Below are 26,494 nucleotides of genomic sequence, written 5' to 3' on the forward strand. Positions count from 1 at the left end.
AGTGGAAGGGGTTTAACTGGGGAAAAAAGGATATATTTATTTTATTTACTTGTTTATTTATTGGAGAGTTGTAAAACCATTTAAGTAAATAAATAAATAAGAGAATAATTTTTTTAAAAAGCAAAAATAATTACAAACATCTGGTAAATATTATTACATCACTGACAGTCAAATTCTATTTGCTGGAAGCAGCCCAAAGACCACCGACCAATCACAATACCGGAGTGTGCGCATGCGTATTTATATAGGAACCTGTTCTATAGGAACAAGCAGTAACGGAAAACTGGAAATTTAATTGTTTTATTAGTTTAGATGTTTTTATCACTTTATGTTACTAAATCATGGATATAAGGTGCGTATCGTGTACGAGATATACTATATGTATGACTCATTAATTCAGTTCTGTAAATTAAGGCCTTGTTTCGGGAAGTCCATGTAGCTAAGAGGAACTATGCTAACTAGTTACGGTTATAAACTAGCATAGCGTGAGGTTAAAAGCTTACATTTGGTGCTATTTACGTGAGCTAGCTCATTTTAACTTACGTGTCTTTATATTTAACTATTTACTGCGTACTCTAACCTGAATGTAGCTCGTCTGTTTAAAATTAACTAAACAAAATTATTTAGCAAGTGTTTTTTGTTTGTTTGTTTCTAGTTTGTTTGTACATAGCTGTGAAAACTGTAAGCTAGCTATTTATCAGCTATCAGGTAGATTAAGCTAAGAAAATGAGTTTCATCTCTAATGTAAAACTATCTGTTCGTATGGAATCTCACGAGGCTGCATTCAGTGCTTCATGAAAAATGTCCTGTAGTAATGATAATTGCTCAGGAATTGTGGGAGGGCCTAGGTGTATGATTGACAGGTCTTGAATGAAGTAGGTGTGTATATGGATTATGTTTAACTACCATCATGTACAATAAGATACTTATCTCGAGGCAGTGAACAGGTCTGTACAGGCCTCCGCCCGAGGACGACTCAGGAGTCTTCAGTCTGTTTCTTCCTGAAGACGAGGATTTTCCTCAGAAGGAAGTTCGGTATCACGCGTAGGATAAGCTTTGCCTATGTAGGAAAGAACAGACAACAGACTGGGTCAGGGAGCAGTGTTGCAATGATAAGTTCACACAGATACGGTTTGTTTTAAAAATATATTAGAGGTTACCCGCTTCCCGCTCACGTACATGAGGTTTACCCACAGCTCTGCTCATGTGCAGATCCTGATGTCTGATGCTGCCACCGATTGTGAAAGTAGTGTGTGGTGAAATCAATGCTGCTTCTCACGCAACTCCTATGTTTCTGCAGCCTTACTTTTGCCTGTCGTATGCAGTGTCGCTATAGACATGACTGTTTTATCTGTAGACTACACAGTTTATTGTTACAGTTAGTGAGGACCGGCAGTGACGCCCAGATTATGACGTAGTTGGGGAAGCTGCCTATTGTTACATTCAGTGAGGACGGCCTGTGGAGACATCGACCGGCCCAACAGAATTAGTTTTAACTCAGAACTCGTATACTGCTGCTGTCCACTCATCCGTTCTATCTGTCTGTTTTTTTCCACAGAACTTACAACCTGTGTGCTCTTATGCTTGTAATAAATGAAGGTAAGCACTTAGCCTCACTGTGTAACATCCTGATACGGCATATTTGGCTTCCTGTTCGTACTCACAGTTGCGTGTTTGTGTTTTTAAAGTGTCGTCACAGAGCGTCACAGTCGAAGTTGCTCAAGGAGACGCTGTGATCTTACCGTGTTCATCCAGTCGTTATGAAAAGGACGTGTTCTGGCGATACAGAGACACCAAGACTGTGTATGAAATCATCGAGGGTAAAAAGAATTTTCAAGACCAGGATGGAGAGTACAGGGGCCGAGTCAAAGGTTTTCCATCAGAGTTCACTAAAGGGAATTACTCCATCAGACTGAGTGACGTGAAACTCAGTGATACAGGAACTTACAGCTGCATGATCCCTGACTCCAGAACTGTCCATGTAGAACTCAAGGTCAAAGGTGTGTATGTGGGTGATCTTTTATATATATATATATTAAAAAAAAAGGGAACATCTGTTAGAATAATCTTGGTCAATTTTATACTGTATGTTGAATTTCTGTAGTAACAGATCATTCTCAGGGATGTGGAGGTTAAACATTAAGACTAGTAATAAACATATTAAACAAGTTTCATGTTTTATTATATACAGATAACAATGAGGCATCATTACCATAATGAAATTCTTAGACCCGTGTTACCCGACTTTATATAAACATATAAATATAAAAATATAGAAGAGGAAAAAAAAAACATTATTTCAAAGGTATGTGTACGTGCAAGTAAGCTAAGATAATTTAGTATTTACATATAACAGTGCAAGATGCAATGAATTATTTTGAATATATATTTAAAGTGGCATTGTTTAAAGTGTTAAGAGTCCAGTGGTTGTGGTGAGTGTGTATTGGTGTGTGCAGAATGTCAGCAGTTCAGAAGCCTGATGGCTTGTGGATAGAAACTATCTCTGTATCTGCTGGTACAGGTCTTGATGCTCCTGTACCGCCTGCCTGACGGCAGGAGCGTGAAAAATCTGTGGCTGGGGTGGCTGGGGTCAGAGAGGATCCGCTGCGTCTTCCTTCTACAGCGCTGTCTGTAGAGGTCCTGCATGGCTGGCAATTCAGTCCTGGTGATGCGCTGTGCTGATCTCACCACTGTCTGCAGAGCTTTGCGATCTAAAGCATTACAGCTGCCATACCAGGTGGTGATACAGCCAGACAGAATACTCTCGATGGTGCATCGATAGAAGTTTGTGAGTATTCTGGGGTCCATGCCGATCCTCCTCAGGCGCCACAGGAGGAAGAGCCGCTGTCTTGCCACTTTAGTGACCAACTCAGGTCCTCGCTGATATTGATGCCCAGGAATCTGAAGCAGCTGACTCTCTACACCTGTGCTCCCTCGATGTGGATGGGGGTGTGGCTTCCTCCCTGTAGTCTCCTGTAGTCCACGATGAGCTCCTTAGTCTTGCTGACATTGAGCAGCAGGTTGTTGTCGTGGCACCATGATGTCAGGGCTCTCACCTCTGCCCTGTATGCCGCCTCATCTCCATCAGAAATGCAGCCGATGATGGTGGTGTCGTCTGCATATTTGATGATGGTGTTGGAGCTATATGTTGCTGTACAGTCATGGGTGACTGCACAGGGAGGAACTGATGCTCAGGTCGCAGAGTTGCTCAGTCTGGATGGTATGATAGTGTTGAAAGCGGAGCTATAATCGATGAACAGCATCCGCACGTATGTGTTCCTCTGGTCCAGGTGGGACAGGGCAGTGTGAAGTGCAATTGCTATTGCATCATCAGTAGATCTATTTGGCCTGTAGGCAAACTGGAGCGGATCGAGTGGAGCAGGGAGTAAGGATGTGATGTGAGCTTTGACTATGTGCTCAAAGCACTTCATGGCAATAGAGGTGAGTGCTACTGGGCAATAGTCATTTAGGCAGCTCACATTCATTTTCTTAGAGACAGGGATGATGGTGGTCCTCTTAAAACATGTTGGGACAGCAGACTGGTGCAGGGAAAGGTTAAAAATGTCTGTGAAGACATCCGCTAGCTCGCGGGCGCATGCTTTGAAGACACGACCTGGAATATTGTCTGGTCTAGGAGCTTTCCGTCTGTGTCCTGAAGTATTTACACACGTCTGCCTGAGATATCTGAAGAGGGCAGCTGTCCTCTTCCAGTGAAAGCTCCTGAGGTAGGTGGTTATCAAAGCATGCATAGAAGGCGTTCAGCTCATCAGGTAGAGAAGGGTTATATACACTATATTGGCAAAAGTATTCGCTCCCCTGCCTTTGCATAAGAACTTCAAATTTTAATCCATAGAGTTTAATATGATGTTGCAGCTGTAACAGCTTCAACTCTTTGTGAAGGCTTTCCACAAGGTTAAGGAGTGTGTTTATGATTAATCCTTGCCAAAGTACATACAATCACCCCACATCCCAACGCCCCCCTCTAACTCCTGTGTTGAACTATGCAGTTTCAGCTTTCCGCAGATTTTTATTTTTCTGTTGTTTTACTGAATTGTGTGTGTGTGTGTGTTCGTGTGTGTGTGTGTTTTCCACAGATGAGAGTGACTTAAGCCACAGGACTTCCCCAGATAACAGCGGCATCATAAGAAAAGCAGGCAGTACATCATCTTTAGTCATTTCAGTTCTGCTGTGTATCTTCGCTTTCTGAAGAAACAATTAAAGCTTTAAAATCTTTTCTTCAGTACATTTTTGGCATTCATTTTATTATTAAACAGATAGCAGTATATACACAAACTATGCAAAGTTCTTTTTATTCGGCAGATAAAAGATTGGAGTAAATTTAAACTAGAGGTTGGATACCCAAAGAAACAGTATACAGTACAGTATATAGTGACTGTAGAGGAGGCTGCATTCTTTGCAAATGTTTATGTAAACTTTTAGATTCCATATAAATTCCAGATGAGCTCTGTTCTTGCCAGCTCTATGTGTCTTTTACTACACAACATCAAGTGTTTAAGTGATCTCCAGTCATGACTTTTTTTCCCTGACTACATTTCTTACAGAAAGTTGAAGGTTCATCGCTGTGTTTCCTGTTTTTTATAATGCTAACAGGTTCTTCAAATTCAAATTTTATTTGTCACATACACAGTCATACACAGTACAATATGCAGTGAAATGCTTATACGACCACCGGTGACCTTAAAAAGAAAATAAAAAACTATTTATAAGGAATGAATATTAATAAAGAAATAAAATACAAAGGAAAATAAATGTAACTAGTAAAATAAACAACTGTACAAATAAGGGCATGTAAAAATATCACAAAAATAGAATATAGGAATATGGGGGGGAAATATATATATATAATTTTTAAAAATGTTTTAAAGTGGCATTGAAATGTCTTAAAGTTTCAGAGTGGCAAAGTGTCATGTGCAATGGCAGGTAAACATGTATTGTATAAAGTGGCATGTGCAATGGCTTCAGAAATGTAAATATGTATTGCATGAATGTGTCCATGATTGTCCAGTCATTGTCAATGTTTAAAAGACGTTAACTCCTGTGTGGTGTGATTGTGATTGAGAGACCTTATCGCCTGCGGGAAGAAGCTCCTCCTCAGTCTCTCTGTGTTGGCCTTCAGGGAGCGGAATCGCTTCCCAGACCGCAACAGAGAGAACAGTCCATGGTTGGGATGGCTGAGGTCCTTCACGATCTTCCTGGCCTTGGTCCAGCACCGCTTGCTGTAGATCAAGTGCAGGTCGGGGAGCTCGGTGCGGATGATGCGCTCAGCTGATCGCACCACCCTCTGTAGAGCTCGTCTGTCCTGCATGGTGCTGTTTCCAAACCAGGTCGTAATGTTTGCCGTCAGGATGGTCTCTATGGTGCAGAAGTAGAAATTCCTGAGCACCTTAGAGGGCAGTCTAAAGTCTCTCAAGCGTCTGAGGTGGTAGAGACGCTGCCATGCCTTTTTTTACCACGGTGTTGATGTGACAGGACCATGACAGGTCCTGCGTGATGTGAACACCGAGGTATCGGAAGCTGTCCACTCTCTCTACAGGGTTCTCATTGATGATGGGGGTCTGATAGTTCCTCTCCTGCTTTGTACTAAAGTCCAGTATCAGCTCCTTTGTCTTCCTGACGTTCAGGAGGAGGTTATTCCTCTGGCACCAATTCTCCAGATTTACAATCTCCTCTAGGTAGGCCGACTCATCATTGTTGGTGATCAGGCCCACCACGACAGTGTCGTCAGCAAACTTGATGATGGCGTTGGAGTTGGTAGTGGCCACGCAGTCGTGGGTGTACAAAGAGTACAGCACGGGGCTCAGAACACAACCCTGGGGGGCTCCAGTGCTGAGAGTAAGAGAGGCTGAGACATGTCCGCCCATCCTTACTGCCTGTGGTCTGCCAGTCAGAAAATTGGAGATCCACTGACACATGGATGAGCTGAGTCCCAGGTGCTCCAGCTTGGTGGTGAGTGTGGAGGGAACTATGGTATTAAATGCAGAGCTGTAGCCGATGAAGAGCATTTTAACATAATTCCCTTTCCTAGTGTCCAGGTAAGTAAGTGATGTGTGGAGGAGATGAGAGATTGCATCGTCTGTGGAACGGTTCTGGCGGTATGCAAACTGTAGTGGGTCCAGTGTGTCTGGTAGTGAAGAAATGATGAAGTCTCTGACCAGGCGTTTAAAGCACTTCATCACTACTGAAGTGAGGGCTACAGGGCGATAGTCATTGAGAGAAGCTGGATGTGGTTTCTTTCTTTCTTCACACAGCTCCAGTTGTTGTAAATCTCCTTAGTTGTTTTCTTTGCTTGATGCCCAAAAACTTTAACCTTCTCAAAGGGAGCCTTGTTTCCCCCCTGGCATTGTATATAATATTATATGCAGTATCAGGTCTAGTAAAAGGGGTTTAATTGTGGGGAAAAAAGGATGTATTTATTTTATTTATTTGTTTATTTATTGGAGAGTTGTACAACCATTAAAATAAATAAATAAATAAATAAATAAGTAAGAATAATTTTTAAAAAAAGCAAAAATAATTACAAACATCTGGTAAATATTATTACATCACCTTTAGACTAAAGGAAGTACCAGCCTTACAGGTGCTCCTCACACACATCCACACACTCACACAAAGTGAAACGTGAACACCAACTGCACTGCACTCCACACAATTATACTACCCCCAATACTCTAAGCTAGCTAGCCTCTGAGCCCAAACAGTGCCTGAGATGGACAACACAAAATACAATTAACCAAACACAAAAAAACAATAAATAAAGAAGGCAAAAAGATAAAGAGAACAAAAGTTCTCGTTGCCCTAAACAAAAAAACAAAACAAATGTCACAATTTAAGCAAACATAAAATGACATAGCTCGGACAGCTCACCAAACATTATCACCTACAGTTCAGAGTTTTCCTAACATTGCTTTACGACAGACTCAACACAAAAATGCAGAGAACCCGGAAGTCCAAATTGGCTTCCAGACAGTAGCAAGGCAGCTCTGAACCACTAATACCGTCACGGCAAAAATAATAATAATAATAATAACACTAAAAAAACTAAACAGGAGAAACAGCAGGAGAAGAACACAGCAGAAGAAACAGCAGGAGAAACAGCAGGAGAAACAGCAGCGCCGTCCTCAGGCAAGGCGGAGGGCAAATACTTCCGCCATCACGAGATTCGCCGGCACCGTGTCAGCCATTAACAGCCACCAGACGAATCGTTTCGCCACGCGAGTTGTAGTGCCGCTCACAGCGGACCAAGCAGAATAACACATGCACAAAAGAAGGCTCCACGGCCGACAAAGAGTAGACAGTCTGACTCAAACATATCCATTAGCCAATGCGCATACTTCTATCCTCGCGCACGCCGTGAAGGCGGTCCTAGTCGTGACGTACACCAGGTAGATTATTCCAGCCTTAAATACCTGCAAGAGCCATTCTGATAGGCTATCGTGGGTGACAATTAACCTACGTGTGAGCCAATGAAAGAGCCCCATCACCCACATTGCCACATATAGTTAAATGCCCTAGTACGGTTACCATCTAATAACACCACTTGTGGAACGCCTCTCATCCAATCAGATTGCTCGATCAGAACTAACTCTTGTATAATGAGGTTTATTTGGGTCCAAGCACATAATCCTCAACCCCTATTCTATTTGTTTACATTTAACTATTATTTTGATTCTCCGACAAAAAATAGTTACACAGAAATTACATTTGGTAAAAAGTAAATAATAGTCCCAGCGTCAAAAGGTTTCATCCTGCCTTTGGATGTAAATAGAAAAGCTGTGGTGTATCTGCACTATTTCAAACAATTTTAACAGATGTGATTGTTTTGCTTTAAAAAAGAATGGAATGATGAAATTGGTATTTGTATCTGTTGTATAATAGAACAATAGAATATACAGAATACACCGATGATTTTGGCGTGGTGCCAATTTTAAAATACTCACACATCAGTAGGTATCTAGACCTTTATCTAGGGTGTACTCCACCTAGTGCCCTAAATCCCCCTGTGAGAGGCTCCAAGTACCTACAAGAGGAATAACATTAGTACTATAATCTAGGAAAATAATTACATGTGTGAAGCTGAGAATACTGCACAGTGTACACGCTGCATCATGGATTTGAATCTCAGACTGTAAAACATTCTGAAATGAGACTCTCACTATAATCTGCTCTCTCCAAAAAGGAGTTTTTTAAGCTGTCATAAATATCACCCCCAGTGGGATTATAATATAAAAAAGGTTCTTAGTGAATATGATGTTGTTAGTAAAACCTGGATGTGAGGTAAAGAAGGTGATTCTCTGCTTGGTGCTGGAATATCCACTGATTCTGCAGACTGAAATTTGTCTCTACACGTCCTTAACCAACTCTTAAGAGGTTTGATAATGAACTTTTCAGTTGAATTTTGGAGAACAAATGCAGACAAAGGAACAGTGTTGCCATGAGAATTTTGTAGATTTTTTAAATAATTGTGTTTGTTTGTTTGTTTATTAGTTTGTTTAATAAACCCAAAAGGCAAAATCAGAATGAAATTAAGGGAAAGAGGAAGAATTTTTGTTGAAGCTGTGGAACAATTTTATTGGCCTACAATTATAATCAAGTGTGAAGTACCAAATACCCAGTAGGCCTCTGTTCGAGGGCCTTGATCTGCTTGCTACAATAAAAAGAAGGTGTCTGCAAATTGGGAAAGTGAGAAACATGCAGGCAGGAGGCAGGGATAGGCAACAGAACAATAGATGAGGAAAATAATACTAGGAAAAACATTACTAAAAACACAATACTAATAATATTGACTGACATAGAGTGAAAAGAGCCAGACTTCCGCTTTAAGAGCAGATAAATAACATACATCATATTTATCATATTGGAAAGAGAAAACAGATTAATCACTAACCTGCAGCAAAATCATCCTCAAGTAAAGGAAAGAAGCGAACTAGAGAAGTGGGATTGAGGCTGATGGTGGGTGAAGATGGGGGAGAAGAGGAAGTGTTGCCATCAGGTAGCGGAATGCCCCGTAAACCGACAGTAAGGTCTAACCACTAACCATAGGAATAGCAACAGTTATATGAGGAATAAATACCAACTTAAGCATGATCATGAGCTGATTTAATTAATCTTTAATTTTAGTATCTAGTTACTACTTGATATATAAGGTCAAAATTATTGGAAGAATCACTTAGTCATACAAACTTGTTTAATATATAATCAAAACTAATAATCAAAACAGATATTAAAGCTCTAATAGAAGTACTTACAGAATAATAATTTTATATACTATGGACAGTTAAGGACAAATTAGATATGATGGGAATAGTAAGGAGAGAGTAATTACGCATGTTGAAGAGGAAGATTAAAAAAAATTGTGGCTGCGACAAAAACCCAATGCTGGTCAATAGTCTGGTTAAGAAAAAAGGAACTATATCAATCGAAGTAAAATTAGCCTAAGTCTCATGCATATTAAGTAGCTTTTTGCCTTCAGGAGGAGCAAACAATGATGTAATTGCTAAGTGAAGGTATATAAATCATGTAAAATTGGGGAAGAGTTGCAAAATTTCGTGGGGTACCTGTTGTCTTCTCACTGGCTGTCCATTTACTTTTGGTTGCAATAACCTCTTTTGCTGTTTCAATACTCAAGTAGTTATTAATTATGTTTGGAAAATTAGCACAGTTCACAACAAAATTTGCCATGACAAAGCCATTAAAGGATGTGAATGTGTGGTTTGGTAAGAGAGTCAAGACCACAATAGTTTAAATTAACATAACTGGCAAAAAACAAAAGCTTCACAGGCCAAGATTAAATTCCGTCACCTTTAGCTTTAATTTACACACACAAACACTGTGGTGTCCAGTTTATGTGTGTATCCATCGTTCAGGAATAGAATTAATCTGGACTTGTCAGGTCACATGACCTTTTTCCATCGCTCCAAAGTCCAGTCTTTATTCTCCCTAGCTGTAACGGTTAACCCCTAGAGGGCGCCAAAGCGCCTGGGTTTGTTTGTTTTTTATTTAGATATTATGTTTAAGTTGGACTGCATGTCCCAGACTGCACCTCGGTCAGGTGACGTGGGAGTACACCTGAACCGAGGTGAGATAATTAAGTTGATTATAAAGAGCCTGACTGGAGCACAGTCAGGCGTCTAGCTTTTGTTGCCATTATAGTTATTTTCCTTTGGTTTAATCTATGCCTGTGTTTATTTATGTGCTTTATAAATAAAAGCATATTGCTAAACCGCCAGCTCGCCTCCTGCACATTATGCCACACTTACGCAGACGCCAGAGGAAGGTTCGTGACAGAAAGCTAGACCGTCGTAGTGGCATAGCGGAGGTCGCTCCCCCAGACGTTTTTTGGGGGGGCGCTATCACCATCTTCCCCGAGCTGGCGGAATGGCTGGAGGACAGCGAGGAGCAAGGGGAGAGAGAGCTCTTGCAGAGCTGGGAAGGCTGCAGGCTGATCGAACCAGCGGACTGGCTGGAAGACAGCGAAGAGCAGCGAGAGAGAAGAGCGCGGCGCAGCTGGGAAGGCTGCAGGCTCGCCATTCGGCGGACGCCGTTCAAAGGTGAGGCAGAGGGGAGATACACGGTCCCAACCACCAGCCAAGAAGCACGGGCCGAGGAGGCCTGGCAGAACGGTGACGAGGACTTAACGGAGGCGGACTACACGTTGTTGGCACAGCTGAACAGAGAGCGCATTTCCGACCTGCGGGAGCAGGTGGCGCTACTCCAAGAGCTGCTCATCCAGATTAGAGAGAACTGCGATGTAGCTCCGGACACTCTCCCTCTCTCTAATCTGGACGACGCGCTCCTCCTCCCGCTCCCGACTGTAGTCAACGCGGAGGTCTACGTGCCGCGGCTGCCAGACATGTCTACTCCGCAGCCGCCGCCTCTGCCAAACAGGGGAAACGTCGCTCCCGCTCCACAGCCGCCAAGCGTCGTGTGCGGCGCTGCCGATCTGCCGCCTCCAAGCTGCATGAACAGCGAGCCAGCGCTTCAGCCGGGCTGCGAGGACGGCCTGCTGCTTCCTCCGCCTCCCGGCTTTGAGGACATCGCGCCAGCTCAGCAGCCGCCGATGGAGACAGCGATCGACGCTCCGGCTCCTCAGCCAGACTTCCAGGCCGGCCTGCTGCTTCCTCCGCCATCTGGCTTTGAGGACGTCGCTCCAGCTCCGCCGCCGCCGCCGCCCAGCACAGCGAGCGTCGCTCCAGCTCGCCGCCGCCGCCGCCCAGCTCAGCGAGCGTCGCTCCAGCTCCGCCGCCGCCGCCGCCCAGCTCAGCGAGCGTCGCTCCAGCTCCGCCGCCGCCGCCGCCCAGCTCAGCGAGCGTCGCTCCAGCTCCGCCGCCGCCGCCGCCCAGCACAGCGAGCGTCGCTCCAGCTCCGCCGCCGCCGCCGCCCAGCACAACGAGCGTCGCTCCAGCTCCGCCGCCGCCCAGCACAGCGAGCGTCGCTCCAGCTCCGCCGCCGCCGCCGCCCAGCACAGCGAGCGTCGCTCCAGCTCCGCCGCCGCCGCCGAGCGTCGCTCCAGCTCCTCAGCCGCCGCCGAGCGTCGCTCCAGCTCCTCAGCCGCCGCCGAGCGTCGCTCCAGCTCCTCAGCCGCCGCCGAGCGTCGCTCCAGCTCCTCAGCCGCCGCCGAGCGTCGCTCCAGCTCCTCAGCCGCCGCCGAGCGTCGCTCCAGCTCCTCAGCCGCCGCCGAGCGTCGCTCCAGCTCCTCAGCCGCCGCCGCCCAGCACAGCGAGCGTCGCTCCAGCTCCTCAGCCGCCGGCGAGCGTCGCTCCAGCTCCTCAGCCGCCGCCGCCCAGCACAGCGAGCGTCGCTCCAGCTCCTCAGCCGCCGCCGCCCAGCACAGCGAGCGTCGCTCCAGCTCCTCAGCCGCCGCCGAGCGTCGCTCCAGCTCCTCAGCCGCCGCCGAGCGTCGCTCCAGCTCCTCAGCCGCCGCCGAGCGTCGCTCCAGCTCCTCAGCCGCCGCCGAGCGTCGCTCCAGCTCCTCAGCCGCCGCCGAGCGTCGCTCCAGCTCCTCAGCCGCCGCCGAGCGTCGCTCCAGCTCCTCAGCCGCCGCCGAGCGTCGCCCCAGCTCTTAAGCCTAGCCCACGAGAGGGGATCGACCGCCTCGATGTTGGAGGTCCGGACTGGGACCGCTGGGGAGGGAGTCCGGGTCCTCCGGTAACGCTCCGGAGGAGCGTTTTTTAGGGGGGGGTACTGTAACGGTTAACCCCTAGAGGGCGCCAAAGCGCCTGGGTTTGTTTGTTTTTTATTTAGATATTATGTTTAAGTTGGACTGCATGTCCCAGACTGCACCTCGGTCAGGTGACGTGGGAGTACACCTGAACCGAGGTGAGATAATTAAGTTGATTATAAAGAGCCTGACTGGAGCACAGTCAGGCGTCTAGCTTTTGTTGCCCTTATAGTTATTTTCCTTTGGTTTAATCTATGCCTGTGTTTATTTATGTGCTTTATAAATAAAAGCATATTGCTAAACCGCCAGCTCGCCTCCTGCACATTATGCCACACTTACGCAGACACCAGAGGAAGGTTCGTGACACTAGCAAACGGAAGCCTTTTTTAATGTCTCACTAATAAGTGGTTTTCTTATGGCTACTGTAAGATGATTTGTAATTACCTTTAAGGAATTAAATGCACCGTACATGTAATCAGCATTAACCAGTGAGGCTGATATGTGTGTGCCGTAATGGAATGTGCCGATGCATGAAAACTGAGCTAGGCATTGGGACGCCTAGAAAGGGGGCGGGACTTAATGGGATCCAGATGTTGGGACACAAAGTCATGTAGAATAAACACTATTGAGCGTATGAAGAATATATAATGGGGGAAACAGACAAGAGAGTTCATCCGTCAACAAGCTCCAGCCGTTATGAATTGATAATAAGGTTCGTAATCTTCTGAAAACAAAATCCGAGACTCTTGTGTCTTTCTTTTTTCGTGTGTGTGTGTGTGTGTGTGTGTGTGTGTGAAAGAGAGAGAGAGAGAGACCAGCTGAGTGGGAATGTAATCTCTGTATCCAGTGCACAGGGTCTGTTCCCCGAATGGAATTGTGAAAACAGTTCATCAGAGGTGCAGCTGCTTCCAGAAGTAAGGATTCACTATTGTGTAAATGCTCTTATTTTCACTATTAAACACAGCTCTGGTTTTTACTGTAAACTTTTTTACCACACAACATCAAGTGTTTAAGTGATCTCCAGTCATGACTTTTTTCCCCCGACTACATTTCTTACAGAAAGTTGACGGTTCATTGCTGTGTTTCCTGGTTTTTATGATGCTAACAGGTTCTTCAAATTCAAATTTTATTTGTCACATACACAGTCATACACAGTACGATAGGCAGTGAAATGCTTAGACAACTGCTCGTGACCTTAAAAAATTAGACTAACAATTTTTTTTCTTCACACAGCTCCAGTCATTTCAAATCTCCTTAGTTGTTTTCTTTGCTTGATGCCCAAAAACTTTGACCTTCTCAAAGGGAGCCTTGTTTCCCCCTGGCATTGTATATAATATTATATGCAGTAGTAGGTCTAGTAAAACGGGTCTAATTGTGGGGAAAAAATAATGTATTTATTTTATTTGCTTGTTTATTTATTGGAGAGTTGTAAAACCATTAAAATAAATAAATAAATAAATAAGAGAATTATTTTTTTAAAAAGCAAAAATAATTACAAACATCTAGTTAATATTATTACTTTACCTTGAATGACTGACGAGACAAACCGACCAATCACAATACCGGAGTGTGCGCATGCGTATTTATATAGGAACCTGTTCTATAGGAACAAGCAGTAACGGAAAACTGGAAATATGATTGTTTTATTACTTTATGTTAATAAATCATGGATATAAGGTGTGTATCGTGTACGAGATATACTATATGTATGACTCATTAATTCAGTTCTGTAAATTAAGGCCTTGTTTCGGGAAGTCCATGTAGCTAAGAGGAACTATGCTAACTAGTTACAGTTATAAACTAGCATACCATGAGGTTAAAAGCTAACATTTGGTGCTATTTACGTGAGCTAGCTCATTTTAACTTCCGCGTCTTTATATTTAACTATTTACTGCGTACTCTAACCTGAATGTAGCTCATCTGTTTAAAATTAATTAAACAAAATTATTTAGCAAGTGTTTTTTTTTTGTTTCTAGTTTGTTTGTACATAGCTGTGAACACTGTAAGCTAGCTATTTATCAGCTATCAGGTAAATGGAGATAAGAAAATGAGTTCCATCTCTAATGTAAAACTATCTGTTCCTATGGAATCTCACGAGGCTGCATTCAGTGCTTCATGAAAAATATCCTGTAGTAATGATAATTGTTCAGGAATTGTGGGATGGCCTAGGTGTATGATTGACAGGTCTTGAATGAAGTAGGTGTGTATTTGGGTTATGTTTAACCACCATCATGTACAATAAGATACTTATCTCGAGGCAGTGAACAGGTCTGTACAGGCCTCCGCCCGAGGACGACTCAGGAGTCTTCAGTCTGTTTCTTCCTGAAGACGAGGATTTTCCTCAGAAGGAAGTTCGGTATCACGCGTAGGAGAAGCTTTGCCTATGTAGGAAAGAACAGACAACAGACTGGGTCAGGGAGCAGTGTTGCAATGCTGTCGCACCATACCGTAATGTAATCAGTACGATACACAGTTTAAGATCAAAAAAGTATGTGGACACGCCCCAGTTTAGAGGTTTTAGGCCTGAAGTCAGGAGCGTTCTCCACAGACACACACTGACTGTAGAATGGCTCGTACTAAAGAGCTCAGTGAGTTTCACTAAATGTACAGTTTTTTTACACGCATGAAGTTAAATAAGTTTTATAAGTTCACACTGATACGGTTTGTTTTAAAAATATATTAGAGGTTACCCGCTTCCCTGCCCACGTACATGAGGTTTACCCACAGCTCTGCTCATGTGCAGATCCTGATGTCTAATGCTGCCACCGATTGTGAAAGTAGTGTGTGGTGAAATCAATGCTGCTTCTCACGCAACTCCTATGTTTCTGCAGCCTTACTTCTGCCTGTCGTATGCAGTGTCACTATAGACATGCCTGTTTTTTCTGTAGACTACACAGTTTATTGTTACAGTTAGTGAGGACCGCCAGTGACGCCCAGATTATGACGTAAAAGTTGGGGAAGCTGCCTATTGTTACATTCAGTGAGGACGGCCTGTGGAGACATCGACCGGCCCAACAGAATTAGTTTTAACTCAGAACTCGTACACTGCTGCTGTCCACTTATCCATTCCATCTGTCTGTTTTATTCCACAGAACTTACTCCCTGTGTGCTCTTATGCTTGTAATAAATGAAGGTAAGCCCTCAGCCTCACTGTGTAACATCCTGATACGGCATATTTGACTTCCTGTTTGTACCCACAGTTGCGTGTTTGTGTTTTTAAAGTGTCGTCACAGAGCGTCACAGTCGAAGCTGCTCAAGGAGACGCTGTGATCTTACCGTGTTCATCCAGTCGTTATGAAAAGGACGTGTTCTGGCAATACAGAGACACCAAGCCTGTGTATGACATCATCGAGGGTAAAGAGAATTTTCATGACCAGGATGGAGAGTACAGGGGCCGAGTCAAAGGTTTTCCATCAGAGTTCACAAATTGGAATTACTCCATCAAACTGAGTGACGTGAAACTCAGTGATACAGGAACTTACAGCTGCACATTCCCTGACTCCATAACTGTCCATGTGGAACTCAAGGTCAAAGGTGTGTATGTGGGTGATCTTTTATAAAAAATAAAAAAAAAAGTGAACATCTGTTGTAATAATCTTGGTCAATTTTATACAGTATGTTGAATTTTTTACTTTCTTTGACTGAAGCACAGATTTACAGGCTTATATTAATGCACTTAATCTAATATGTTATCATTTCTGTAGTAACAGATCGTTCTCAGGGATGTGGAGGTTAAACATTAAAACTAGGAATAAACTGATTTTACACAAGAGTTATATACACTATATTGGCAAACGTATTGACTCGCCTGCCTTCACATGCATAAGAACTTGAGTAACATCCAAATCTTAATCCATAGAGTTTAATATGATGTTGGAGCTGTAACAGCTATAACAGCTTCAACTCTTTGTAAAGGCTTTCCACAAGGTTTAGAAGGAATTTTGTTTATGGGAATTTTGGACCATTATTTCAGAAGCACATTTGTGGACCTTGCTCTGATGTGCACAAAGCAACTGTAAAGATAAAGAGAAGATAAAAGGAGAGAACGTAAAAGCAAAGTGAAAAGATCAAGAAAAGATGAAACTAAAGAGTGAATAGATAAAGAGGAAAGATGAGAACACTGAAAAGAAAAGTGAAACGATTAAGAAAAGAGAAACCTGAAAATAGACATAAAAGAAAATATACATCTATATAAAATAAAAAGGAAAAAAAAAACATTAATTTCACAAGAAAAAGAGAAGAAGATTTAAATATAGATTTACATTTAGTTGTATGAGTCACCTCAGTGTTACCTAAACTGATTAATCCCTGCCAAAGTACAGACAATCTCCTCACGTCCCAACGTCCCCCTCTAACTCCTGTGTTGGGGCTCCCACACTTAACAACATATCCAATGGAGCCATATTGGAGCTCTCCTTCATACCAGATATACAGTAACTGCAAAGGGGGCGGGGCCAATATCATATTAAACTCTATGTATTAATAACTGGATGTTACTCAAGTTCATGTGCATGTGAAGGCAGGTAAGCCAATACTTTTGGCAATATAGTGTAGTTCTAGAATTATATAGAGTGATATTGTCATGTTTATCTTAGTAATCAGAGGACGCAAACGCAGGTTTGTTAGTGTTAGCACTGAGTCAGTCTTTATTTTTATTTTTTCTCCCTTCAGGGGACTTGCTGCACAGTAAACTTTAACCAAAAAAGCATAAACAAGAAAGTAAACAAAACCAAACAAAACTTGCTCCCGGTCACTCTCCTCAGCCCGGATCTGCAGGCGGACTCACATACACACGCAGACACAGTAGATTAGTTCAGAAAGTATAACAAAGTCACAAGCAGTTTAATACAGATGTGGCTGGCGTCTCGGCCTGCTCTTGCTTTAGTTCTGCCTGTCCCTTGACAGGCCTTACCCCAACCCTGCCGACTCCAGTTAGTCCTGAGGAGGAGACATGTGGATACAGCTCGACTTTGGAAGACATAAAACAAACAGGTGACACCAACAGTGAACGGACAAGCTTGTACGGGTTCGACTGGCTTAAATAGAGACACACAGGGGAGAGACACAGGTGCACATCATTAGTGATGGGGAGACCTACCACCTTACCACACTAGGGGGGGACAAAGCTGCGGCTCAGTATTCCGGAGACCCAGATCTTATTTCCCCGGACCGTGGTGGTACAGAGGTGACAGTACCCCCCCTTCAGGACCGACCTCCCTAGGGAGGCGAGGGCGCCCCCGACGCGTTGTTGGAGGGAGTCGGGCCTCGCGGCCGGGATGGGCCGGCCGTCGAGTGGGGCGATTAGGCCTCTCCTGATGGAAAGTGGTGATGAGTTCTGGGGTTAGGATGTCTTTGGCCGGGACCCAACTCCTTTCCTCCAGACCGTAGACCTCCCATTCCACTAGATACTGGAGGGAACCTCCTCTCCTTCGTGAATCGAGTAATTTTGTTACCTTGAACGCCGGGGTGCCCTCTATCTCCACGGCCCCAGGGAGCGAAAGGTCAGTTGTGCCTTCATCGAGGGGTCCCCGGATCACTGGCCTGAGAAGGGAGACATAAAACACAGGATTAATATCCATATGTGCTGGGAGTTTAAGTTTAAAGGAAACCGGGTTGATTTGGGCTATTATGGGGAAAGGCCCGATGTACTTGGGTGAGAGCTTACGACATGGGAAGTTGAGGTGAAGGTCCCGTGTCGAGAGCCATACCCGATCGCCTACCTGGAGCGGAGGACTTTCCTTCCTTCGTCTATTGGCAAACCTTTTAAAACGGGATACTGCTCGGGAGATGTGCGCGTGCGCATCCTCCCATACTCTCTCCGCTGTTCGAAACCACTGATCCACCACGGGTACCTCGGTGGGAGTGGCATCCCAAGGACAGAGCGGAGGTTGATACCCAATTATACACTGGAATGGCGTCAGGCCGGTAGAGGACTGTACTAACGAGTTCTGGGCATACTCTGCCCAGAGCAACCAGTTGGCCCAGTCATGCCAACTGATTGGTCGGCTATTACAATATATCAATTTTTCCTATAAAAAAGAAACTTGCCGAAGTTGGAGACGTGGACCTGCTGATGAGACCTTGTCGGAGAGCCTCCTCCACGTATTCCTCCATTGCCCTGGTTTCTTCCTGGGACAATGGGTAAATACGCGCGTAAGACGGTGCTTATCTTATTATCCATCCATCCATGGGGGATCTTTAAGGTTTTTTTAGCGGATAAATGTATTATAAATTATAATTAAGCTAAAGTTGAGGTGATTAAGAATCTTGCTGTTACAGTTTGAAAAAAATTACAGGGAAAATATCCATTGTATAGAAATAAATTGTGTGGTGTTACATATGAGCGACATCTGACAAACTACAGTATCTGTATACGCTTTGCATTTAAAAAGTCCTTTTTTAATTTTATAGCAGAACTATGCAGTTTCAGCTTTCCGCAGATTTTTTTTTCTGTTGTTTTACTGAATTGTGTGTGTGTGTGTGTGTGTGTGTGTGTGTGTGTTTCCCACAGATGAGAGTGACTCAAGCCACAGGACTTCCCCAGATAACAGCGGCATCATGAGAAAAGCAGGCAGTACATCATCTTTAGTCATTTCAGTTCTGCTGTGTATCTTTTCTTTTTGAAGAAAGAATTAAAGCTTTAAAATCTTTTCTTCAGTACATCTTTGGCATTCATTTTATTATTATTAATCAGATAGCAGTATATACACAAACTATGCAAAGTTCTTTTTATTCGGCAGATGAAAGGTTGGAGTAAATTTAGACTAGAGATTGGATACCCAAAGAAACAGTATACAGTACAGTATATAGTGACTGTAGAGGAGGCTGCATTCTTTGCAAATGTTTATGTAAACTTTTAGATTCCATATAAATTCCAGATGAGCTCTGTCCTTGCCAGCTGCAACAATGTTTTCCACAAGGCCAGTTAATTCTAAACACAGAACAAGTTCTGTCAGTTTATTAAAGATAGAAATCTGTTATAAACAATGCAATTGCAACAAATAGTTATTTTTGGATTAAATTTTCACTTTGCTCTGCTATGTATTTCCTTCTAGAGTCCAGAATTATTGGGTCCCTGAATAAAAAGTTAATTAATATTCGGGTTGAATATAAATGATGTTTGTAGAACTGTTATATAGAAGCGATTTCACTTTAGAAGGAGTGCAGTACTGCTGGATATAGCACAGCTGTGATGAGGACGTAAACATGAGGGTGCAGCCCAAGTGCCAAAGCCATCGCAGCCCTTCTACATCCAACAATACAGCCCCGCCCCCAAACCCAAATAAATAACCCTAAGAGTGAATTAGACCCACCCACTTTAGAGTTTTCACTAATTTCCATAATATGCTAAACCTTCTTTGTGTGATTTATAATAAAAAAAAAAATAGTTTGGTAAACAAGAGAGCCACCACATGTCAATCAGTTCTAAGGAGGCAGAGCTAGATTACTCAAACAGCTGTCACATGAACTTGAATTAAACTTAAAACATTTGTTCAGTACAAGGTTCTGGGGACATCAGCTAAGTTACGGCAGGATTGCAGATGCAAAGTTTCAATTAAAAAAAAGAGGGTATAGGATAGTTAAATATTTTACAGAATACACAGATGATTTTGGCGCAGTGCCAGTTTTAAAATACTCACACATCAGTAGGTATCTAGACCTCTATCTAGGGAGGACTCCACCTAGTGCCCTAAATCCCCCTGTGAGAGGCTCCAAGTACCTCCATCGTGCAGAGATGAGAATGGCTGTAAATCTTTTATAGCTCCTGTTAGTGTGTGAAGCTGATAATACTGCACAGTGTACATGCTGCATTATGGTTTTAAATCTCAGACTGTAAAACATTTTGAAATGAGACTCTCACTATCATCTCCACCACAAAGGAGTTTTTTAAGCTGTCATAAATATCACCGCTAGTGGGATTATAATATAGTAATTGAATATAAAAGTTTTTCGGGGGAAGAAATATTAAGACCTATCTCTCCTAGTAAGCTGGCTACACCCTGATCAGGATAAGGTTCTTAGTGAATATGATGTTGTTTGTAAAACCTGGATGTGAGTTAAAGAAGGTGATTCTCTGCTTGGTGCTGGAATATCCACTGATTCTGCAGACTGAAATTGTCTCTACACGTCCTTAACCAACTCTTAAGAGGTTTGATGACGTAAACATGATAAATATGAGCAAAGGATTAACGACGATGAGAGTATCTTGTATGTGTGGCAAAAGCTGCAAGGACCTAAAAGGCCTGAAGATCCATCAGACGAAGATGGGCTGTACGAGGAAGGAGCAAGCTGAACAACGCACAGAGGCAGTGCATAGCAAGGCCCCTGGTGAGACAGAGGAGGAGCAGGACCCGGAGTCAACCCACAGTGTCCAGAACTTCCAAGTTCAGCGTGCTCCACCCAGCAATCCATCTGAACATTGCAGGGTCTTGTGGCCAGCGGCACACAAGGAGATTGAGTGGCGCCAGTTCGATGAAGATGGCGCCTTGGAAGCATCATCAAAAGGGAGTGTGGTCCAGCAGCTCCAAACGATGTGCACCTTCATCATCTACATCAGTGCTAAGCGGTTTGGTATCAAACAGCCAAAGGCCAAGACTACAGCCAGACCCAACAGGCGAGAGAATAAGATCATCGTACTCAGGAGAGACTTGAAGTCCCTGAAACAACGTTTTAAGGAGGCGAGCGAGGAAGAAAAGCCCACCCTGACTGAGCTCCGAGACATCCTCAGGAAAAAGCTCATCTCCCTACGTCGTGCTGAGTGGCACAGGAGGAAGGGTAGAGAGAGGGCCCGCAAGCGCACTGCCTTCATAGCTAACCCTTTCGGGTTCACGAAGAAGCTGCTTGGGCAGAAGCGGAGTGGGACCCTCATGTGCCTAGAAGACGACATTAATCGCCATCTCTCTGAAACATACAGCGACCGGCAGAGGGAGGAAGACCTGGGCCCCTGCAGAGAATTAATTTCACCACCACTACCATCCAGCCAATTCAACATCAAAGAGCCAACGCTGGCAGAGGTCAAGAACATGGTCAGGGTTGCACGGACCAGTGCAGCACCAGGGCCGAGTGGCGTGCCATACAAAGTTTACAAGCACTGCCCAAGACTTCTAAAGAGGCTGTGGAGAATCATCAGGGTAGTATGGCGAAGAGGCAGGGTAGCCAAGCAGTGGAGGTATGCCGAAGGTGTGTGGATACCAAAGGAGGAAAACACAAGTGACATCTCGCAGTTTCGTAACATCTCATTGCTTAGCGTAAAGGAGCAAGATCTTCTTTAAGATCCTTGCCAATCGCATGACCGATTTCCTCCTGAGGAATTCCTACATTGATACTAGCGTGCAGAAGGGCGGGGTTCCAGGCTTCTCAGGCTGCATTGAACACACAGGAGTGGTCACCAAGCTGATCCGAGAGGCCAGAGAGAACCGAGGAGATTTGTCAGTCATATGGTTGGATCTGGCAAATGCCTACGGATCAATTCCTCACAAGCTGGTGACCAAAGCCTTGACGATGCACCATGTTCCGCAGAAGATCACAGATCTCATACAGGACTATTACAGTAGGTTTAGTATGAGATTTACATCTGGATCTATAACATCAGCATGGCACCGCCTAGAAAAAGGCATCATCACTGGTTGTACCATATCAGTGACGCTGTTTGCTCTAGCGATGACCATGCTTGTCAAGGCGGCAGAAGTGGAATGCAGAAGGCCTCTCTCCAGATCTGGCACTCGACAACCGCCAATTAGAGCCTGTATCGATGACTTAACAGTCACAGCAACATCAGTGCCAGGGTGCCGCTGGCTTCTTAACACTAGAAGCGCCGAGCAGCGGTCATTTGACCGCAAGGGGGTAAAAAAAATAAAAATATTTCACACTCGATCAAATTCCAGGGTCCTCCTTTCATGACTTTTCCTAGTTCCGTGAGCTTAATCACCCTGTATGCTTACATTTTGAAAATCGCACCAGTAAAAGCCAGTATAACCCTATTTTGCTCTTATTTACGTGAAATCGCTGACAGCTGCGCGGCGGCATGACGTTTCCTGTCTTTTCCAACCTGCGATTCTCATTTCGCTCAGCAGATGGCGCAAGGAATCGCGCATACTATCTATGTATGGTAAGATAGTATATGGTAAGTGAACGTGGTTCACTTTGCCGCGGTGTATTATAAACCTGCGGAATGTTTTACTGTTTATGTTCATGTAATAAAAGCGAGGGAAATGTGGAAGTGATGTGTGGCCACTGAATGAGAACTAAATCAAAGATTTCGGTAACTACACTGAGTGTAACATCTGCATAGTGACACTAAACAGCTGAACAACTTCACTTTTCCGTTTACCTCTGAGAGAAAAAAAGCTGTATGTGTGTTTATATTTAGAATGTTTATAAAAGCACACGAAGTAGGCGCGCGCGCACACACACACACACACAAACACAAACACCTCCCCTGAGCCCTCGGTCAACATCTAATCACCGTCGATATGCAAATGAGTCAAGACGTAGCCTAACGTGGTGTCGTGTCGGACTTCAGCGGTCACGGAGAGGAAAGACTTTGAAGCAGTTGCAGCGTTTTTTTCAGTTACAACAAGCACAGCAATGAGTCCACGTTGTTTCACTGGTTATGACATAGTGACACTAAACAGCTGAACAACTTTACTTTTCCGTTTACCTCTGAGAAAAAAAGCTGTATTTTGTTTGTTTATATTCAGAGTAACACCTTTCAACCACCTCTCATAGTCTATTGTTAGTTTTAATGATTTGGCAGAAACTAATCATCACTACATAAGTACCCCAACACCATTGATCATGAGTTTCAGCTGAAACCAATTCTATACATGCAACAGAAAATGTAGATGCAGATTCCAAATGTATAAAGATGCTCTCTCTCTCTCTCTCTCTCTCTATATATATATATATATATATATATATATATATGTGTGTGTGTGTGTGTGTAATCGAGGCTGGCTCTATTCAGGGGCAAGAGGGGCAGCGCCCCCTCAACTAAATGTCTGCACATGTTAATATATTCCTAAAATTAATATATTACAAGTTGATAAACTGATCTGCGGTAGCAGAAAAATCCGCTAAAAAGGGCCACTACACAATACGGTATTAGATGTCCCTCATGTCTCTGTTCTCGGCTGTGCGTATTCATTCACAGGCTGCAGCGCACGCACGCGCGCACACACACACACAAACACACATACATTTACATTTACATTTAGCCATTTGGCAGACGCTCTTATCCAGAGCGACTTACAAAAAGTGCTTTAATGTTTACATAATTGGATATATACTTACACTGGGTTAACTAGGTTAATAACTAAGTGCCATTAGTCCAACACAACTAAGAAGAGGTTTTTTTTTTGTTTTTTTTTTCTCGGGGGGGAGGTTAGTCCAAGTACTGGAGAAACAGATGAGTCTTGAGTCGTCGTTTAAAGATAGTCAAAGTACATACACACACCTCCCCTGAAGCAGTTGCAGCGTTTTTTCAGTTACAACAAGCACAGCGATGAGTATAAGAATACAATAAGGTAAGAGTTTGGTCTGTGTAGTTAGTGCCCTTTTATAGGATAAATAAATGAATAACACATTTCAACCACCTCTCAATAGAGTGCCATAGTTTTGCATACCACCACATTTCCCTTGCTTTTATTACATGAACATAAGCAGTAAAACATTCCACAGGTTTATAATACACCGCGGCTAAGTGAACCGATTAGGCGCGTGGTCCGTTGCCTAGCAACACTGAACGAAACGAGGCATAATCGTGGTGTTTGCTTCGGTTATGCTATAGCATAGTTTATTATCTGCTGTGGTAGATCTGATTTATACAAATTTAATATTGTTTTAGCGATAATTTCACGGAATCGAGTTCAGAACTAAATCGCTGCTCCTGCTCCATCCGAGGCGTTCAGAAGCTTCGAATAGAATGAAAAAACTAATAAATTTTCTCCATACGATATAAAATTAAGTAGAACTTTCCTTTTCGTTATAGTACGAAGCCCCTAGATGGACAAAGGAGGAGAAAAAACGGCAAAAAAAAGTCATGCCAAAAACTTTGGGTTATAATGCAAAACATGACTTGTTTTTTTTCTGCCGTTTTTCCCCTTTTCCTTTGTCCCCTTAGAGACTCTGTAGTAGGTTTTCTCAGTTGAATATGAAAAAAAGATACCGCTGATTATCAACGCGGGAATGAATGGCGCATTGTCCAAGTGCAAGTTGATCTGGGAGCTAAACTATTTGCTTTGGGTGAAAGCGCCATCTAGCGATCATTGTGTGTCAGCAGCAGCTTCCCATTCAAAACAATAGGCGGTCAAATGACCGCTGAACGGCGTTATTAGTAGGTGACACTGGCACGGCGCTTCTAGTGTTAAAGGTCTGGAAAGGTTAACATCTTGGGCGAGAATGACATTCAAGCCAGCTCAATGCCGGTCCCTTGTGTTGAGGAAGGGGAGAGTTGAGGACAAATTCCGCTTTTACGTGAACGGGCTCCAGATACCATCATTGACAGAGAAGCCGGTGAAGAGCTTGGGGAAGCTCTCCGATGTGACTTTGTGAGACACAGTGGCAATCCAGGCTATGCACGCAGAGCTGAAAACCTGGCTTGCAGCAGTGGACAGGGCAGGCCTCCCCGGGAAATTTAAAGCCTGGATATATCAGCATGGCATTCTGCCAAGGCTTTTGTGGCCACTGTTGATGTACCAGGTCCCAATAACAATGGTGGAGACCCTTTAGAGAAACATCAGCCAGTTCCTGCGCAGGTGGCTGGGCCTGCCGAAGAGCCTGAGCTGCATTGCCCTGTATGGGCACACCAACAAGCTCCAGCTCCCGTTCTCAGGCCTTACAGAAGAATTCAAAGTAACAAGAGCTAGGGAGGTGTTACTGTACAGAGACTCATCCGACACCAGAGTCTCCTCTGCAGGCATTGAGGTCAGGACTGGAAGGAAGTGGAGGGCGCAGGAGGCAGTCCAGCTGGCGGAGGCAAGGTTGCGGCATGGTGTGCTAGTAGGGTCTGTGGCGGTTGGGCGAGCAGGACTCGGCTGTCATAAAATGCCGCGCTATGACAGAGCGCAGGGGAGGGACAGACGGCAGATGATTCAGGGCGAGATCCGAGCAAAGGTGGAAGAGGAGCAGCGTAGTAAAATGGTGGCTTTGCGTCAGCAGGGAGCTTGGACCAATTGGGAACATGCACTGACTCGGAAAATCACCTGGTCAGAACTTTGGAGGTCAGAGCCAGCAAGACTCAAGTTTCTGATCCAGTCAGTGTATTACGTCCTACCGAGCCCAGCTTATCTGCATTGCTGGGGGCTAGTGAAAGCACCATCTTGTCCTCTGTGCCCTGCAAGAGGGTCGCTGGAGCACATCTTGAGCTGTTGCCCGAAAGCACTGGGAGAGGGGAGGTACCCATGGCGCCACAACCAGGTGCTGAAGGCAGTAGCTGATACCATAGGTGCTGGAATCCAGCAAAGTAAGCAACAGCCCCTAGTAAGGCCAAATATTGTTTTCGTCAGGGCCGGGGAGAAGACTCAGTCACAGCCAAAGGTCTCAGCTGGTCTGTTATCCACAGCAGGGGACTGGCAGCTGAAGGTGGATCTGGGGAGGCAACTGAAGTTTCCAGACCACATTACCAGCACAACACTCAGGCCAGATATGGTTTTAACATCAGAGAGTACAAAGCAAGTGGTGCTAATGGAACTCACAGTCCCCTGGAAAGAGCGGAAAAAGGCGAAGTATCTGGAACTGGTGGAGGACTGCAGGCGGAAGGGGTGGAGGGCCCGCTGTGAGCCAATTGAGGTTGGCTGCAGAGGATTCCCACGACAGAGCCTGCACCGATCACTCAGGCTGCTTGGAATTAAAGGTGCTCAAGAAAGAAAAGCCACCAGAAACATCTGTGAGGCATCGGAGAAAGCCTCTAGGTGGCTGTGGATAAAAAGGGGTGACGTATGGCTTAGTCCGCTGCTTGGACACAAGTCGGGGTCTGATCATCCCCGGCTGGGTCGTTCAGGTGAGGGTGTCTGATGATCTAAGACCCGAAACACCCTGTGACCCTGGGTTCATCACTGAGGATGTGTCCAAGCTGCACCACTAAGGTGTTTCTTATAACGATAATTAACTGTTCAGGGGAATTTTGGAGACAAAGGAACAATTTTGCCATGAGAATTTTGCAGATTTTTTTAAAATAATTGTGTTTGTTTGTTTATTAGTTTGTTCAATAAACCCAAAAGGCAAAATCAGAACTAAAATGAACTGAAAGAGTAAGAATGTTTGTTACAGCTATTAAAGAAAGTGAATGTATGGTTTGGTAAGAGAGTCTAGACCAGA

General features: G+C 44.2%; 1 protein-coding gene, 1 long non-coding RNA gene and 1 pseudogene across 2 annotated transcripts; all 3 read left to right on the forward strand.

The window, feature by feature from the left end:
* The first annotated feature begins 315 nt into the window (after nt 1-315).
* LOC128518724 (CD276 antigen homolog) lies at nt 316-18,802 on the forward strand. The gene is made up of 4 exons (XM_053491964.1): nt 316-352; nt 1,559-1,599; nt 1,689-2,000; nt 18,690-18,802. Exons 1-4 carry the CDS (start codon nt 342-344, stop codon nt 18,800-18,802), a joined length of 477 nt encoding a protein of 158 aa, XP_053347939.1. The 5' UTR covers nt 316-341.
* On the forward strand, nt 13,022-15,556 carry LOC128518986 (uncharacterized). Its single transcript, XR_008357797.1, has 3 exons — nt 13,022-13,092; nt 15,271-15,311; nt 15,401-15,556. It is a non-coding gene; the product is annotated as an uncharacterized LOC128518986 (long non-coding RNA).
* A 1,907-nt stretch (nt 18,803-20,709) lies between the features above and the next one.
* LOC128518978 (uncharacterized) lies at nt 20,710-26,191 on the forward strand (annotated as a pseudogene).
* Nucleotides 26,192-26,494: the final 303 nt, after the last annotated feature.

Source organism: Clarias gariepinus, chromosome 3, assembly GCF_024256425.1.
Source record: "Clarias gariepinus isolate MV-2021 ecotype Netherlands chromosome 3, CGAR_prim_01v2, whole genome shotgun sequence".
NCBI lineage: Eukaryota > Metazoa > Chordata > Actinopteri > Siluriformes > Clariidae > Clarias > Clarias gariepinus.

Coding starts and splice junctions, on each gene's coding strand:
- LOC128518724 (XM_053491964.1), top strand. Junction 1,600..1,688: donor TATGCTTGTAATAAATGAAG/GTAAGCACTTAG, acceptor GTGTTTTTAAAG/TGTCGTCACAGAGCGTCACA. Junction 2,001..18,689: donor TGTAGAACTCAAGGTCAAAG/GTGTGTATGTGG, acceptor TGTTTCCCACAG/ATGAGAGTGACTCAAGCCAC.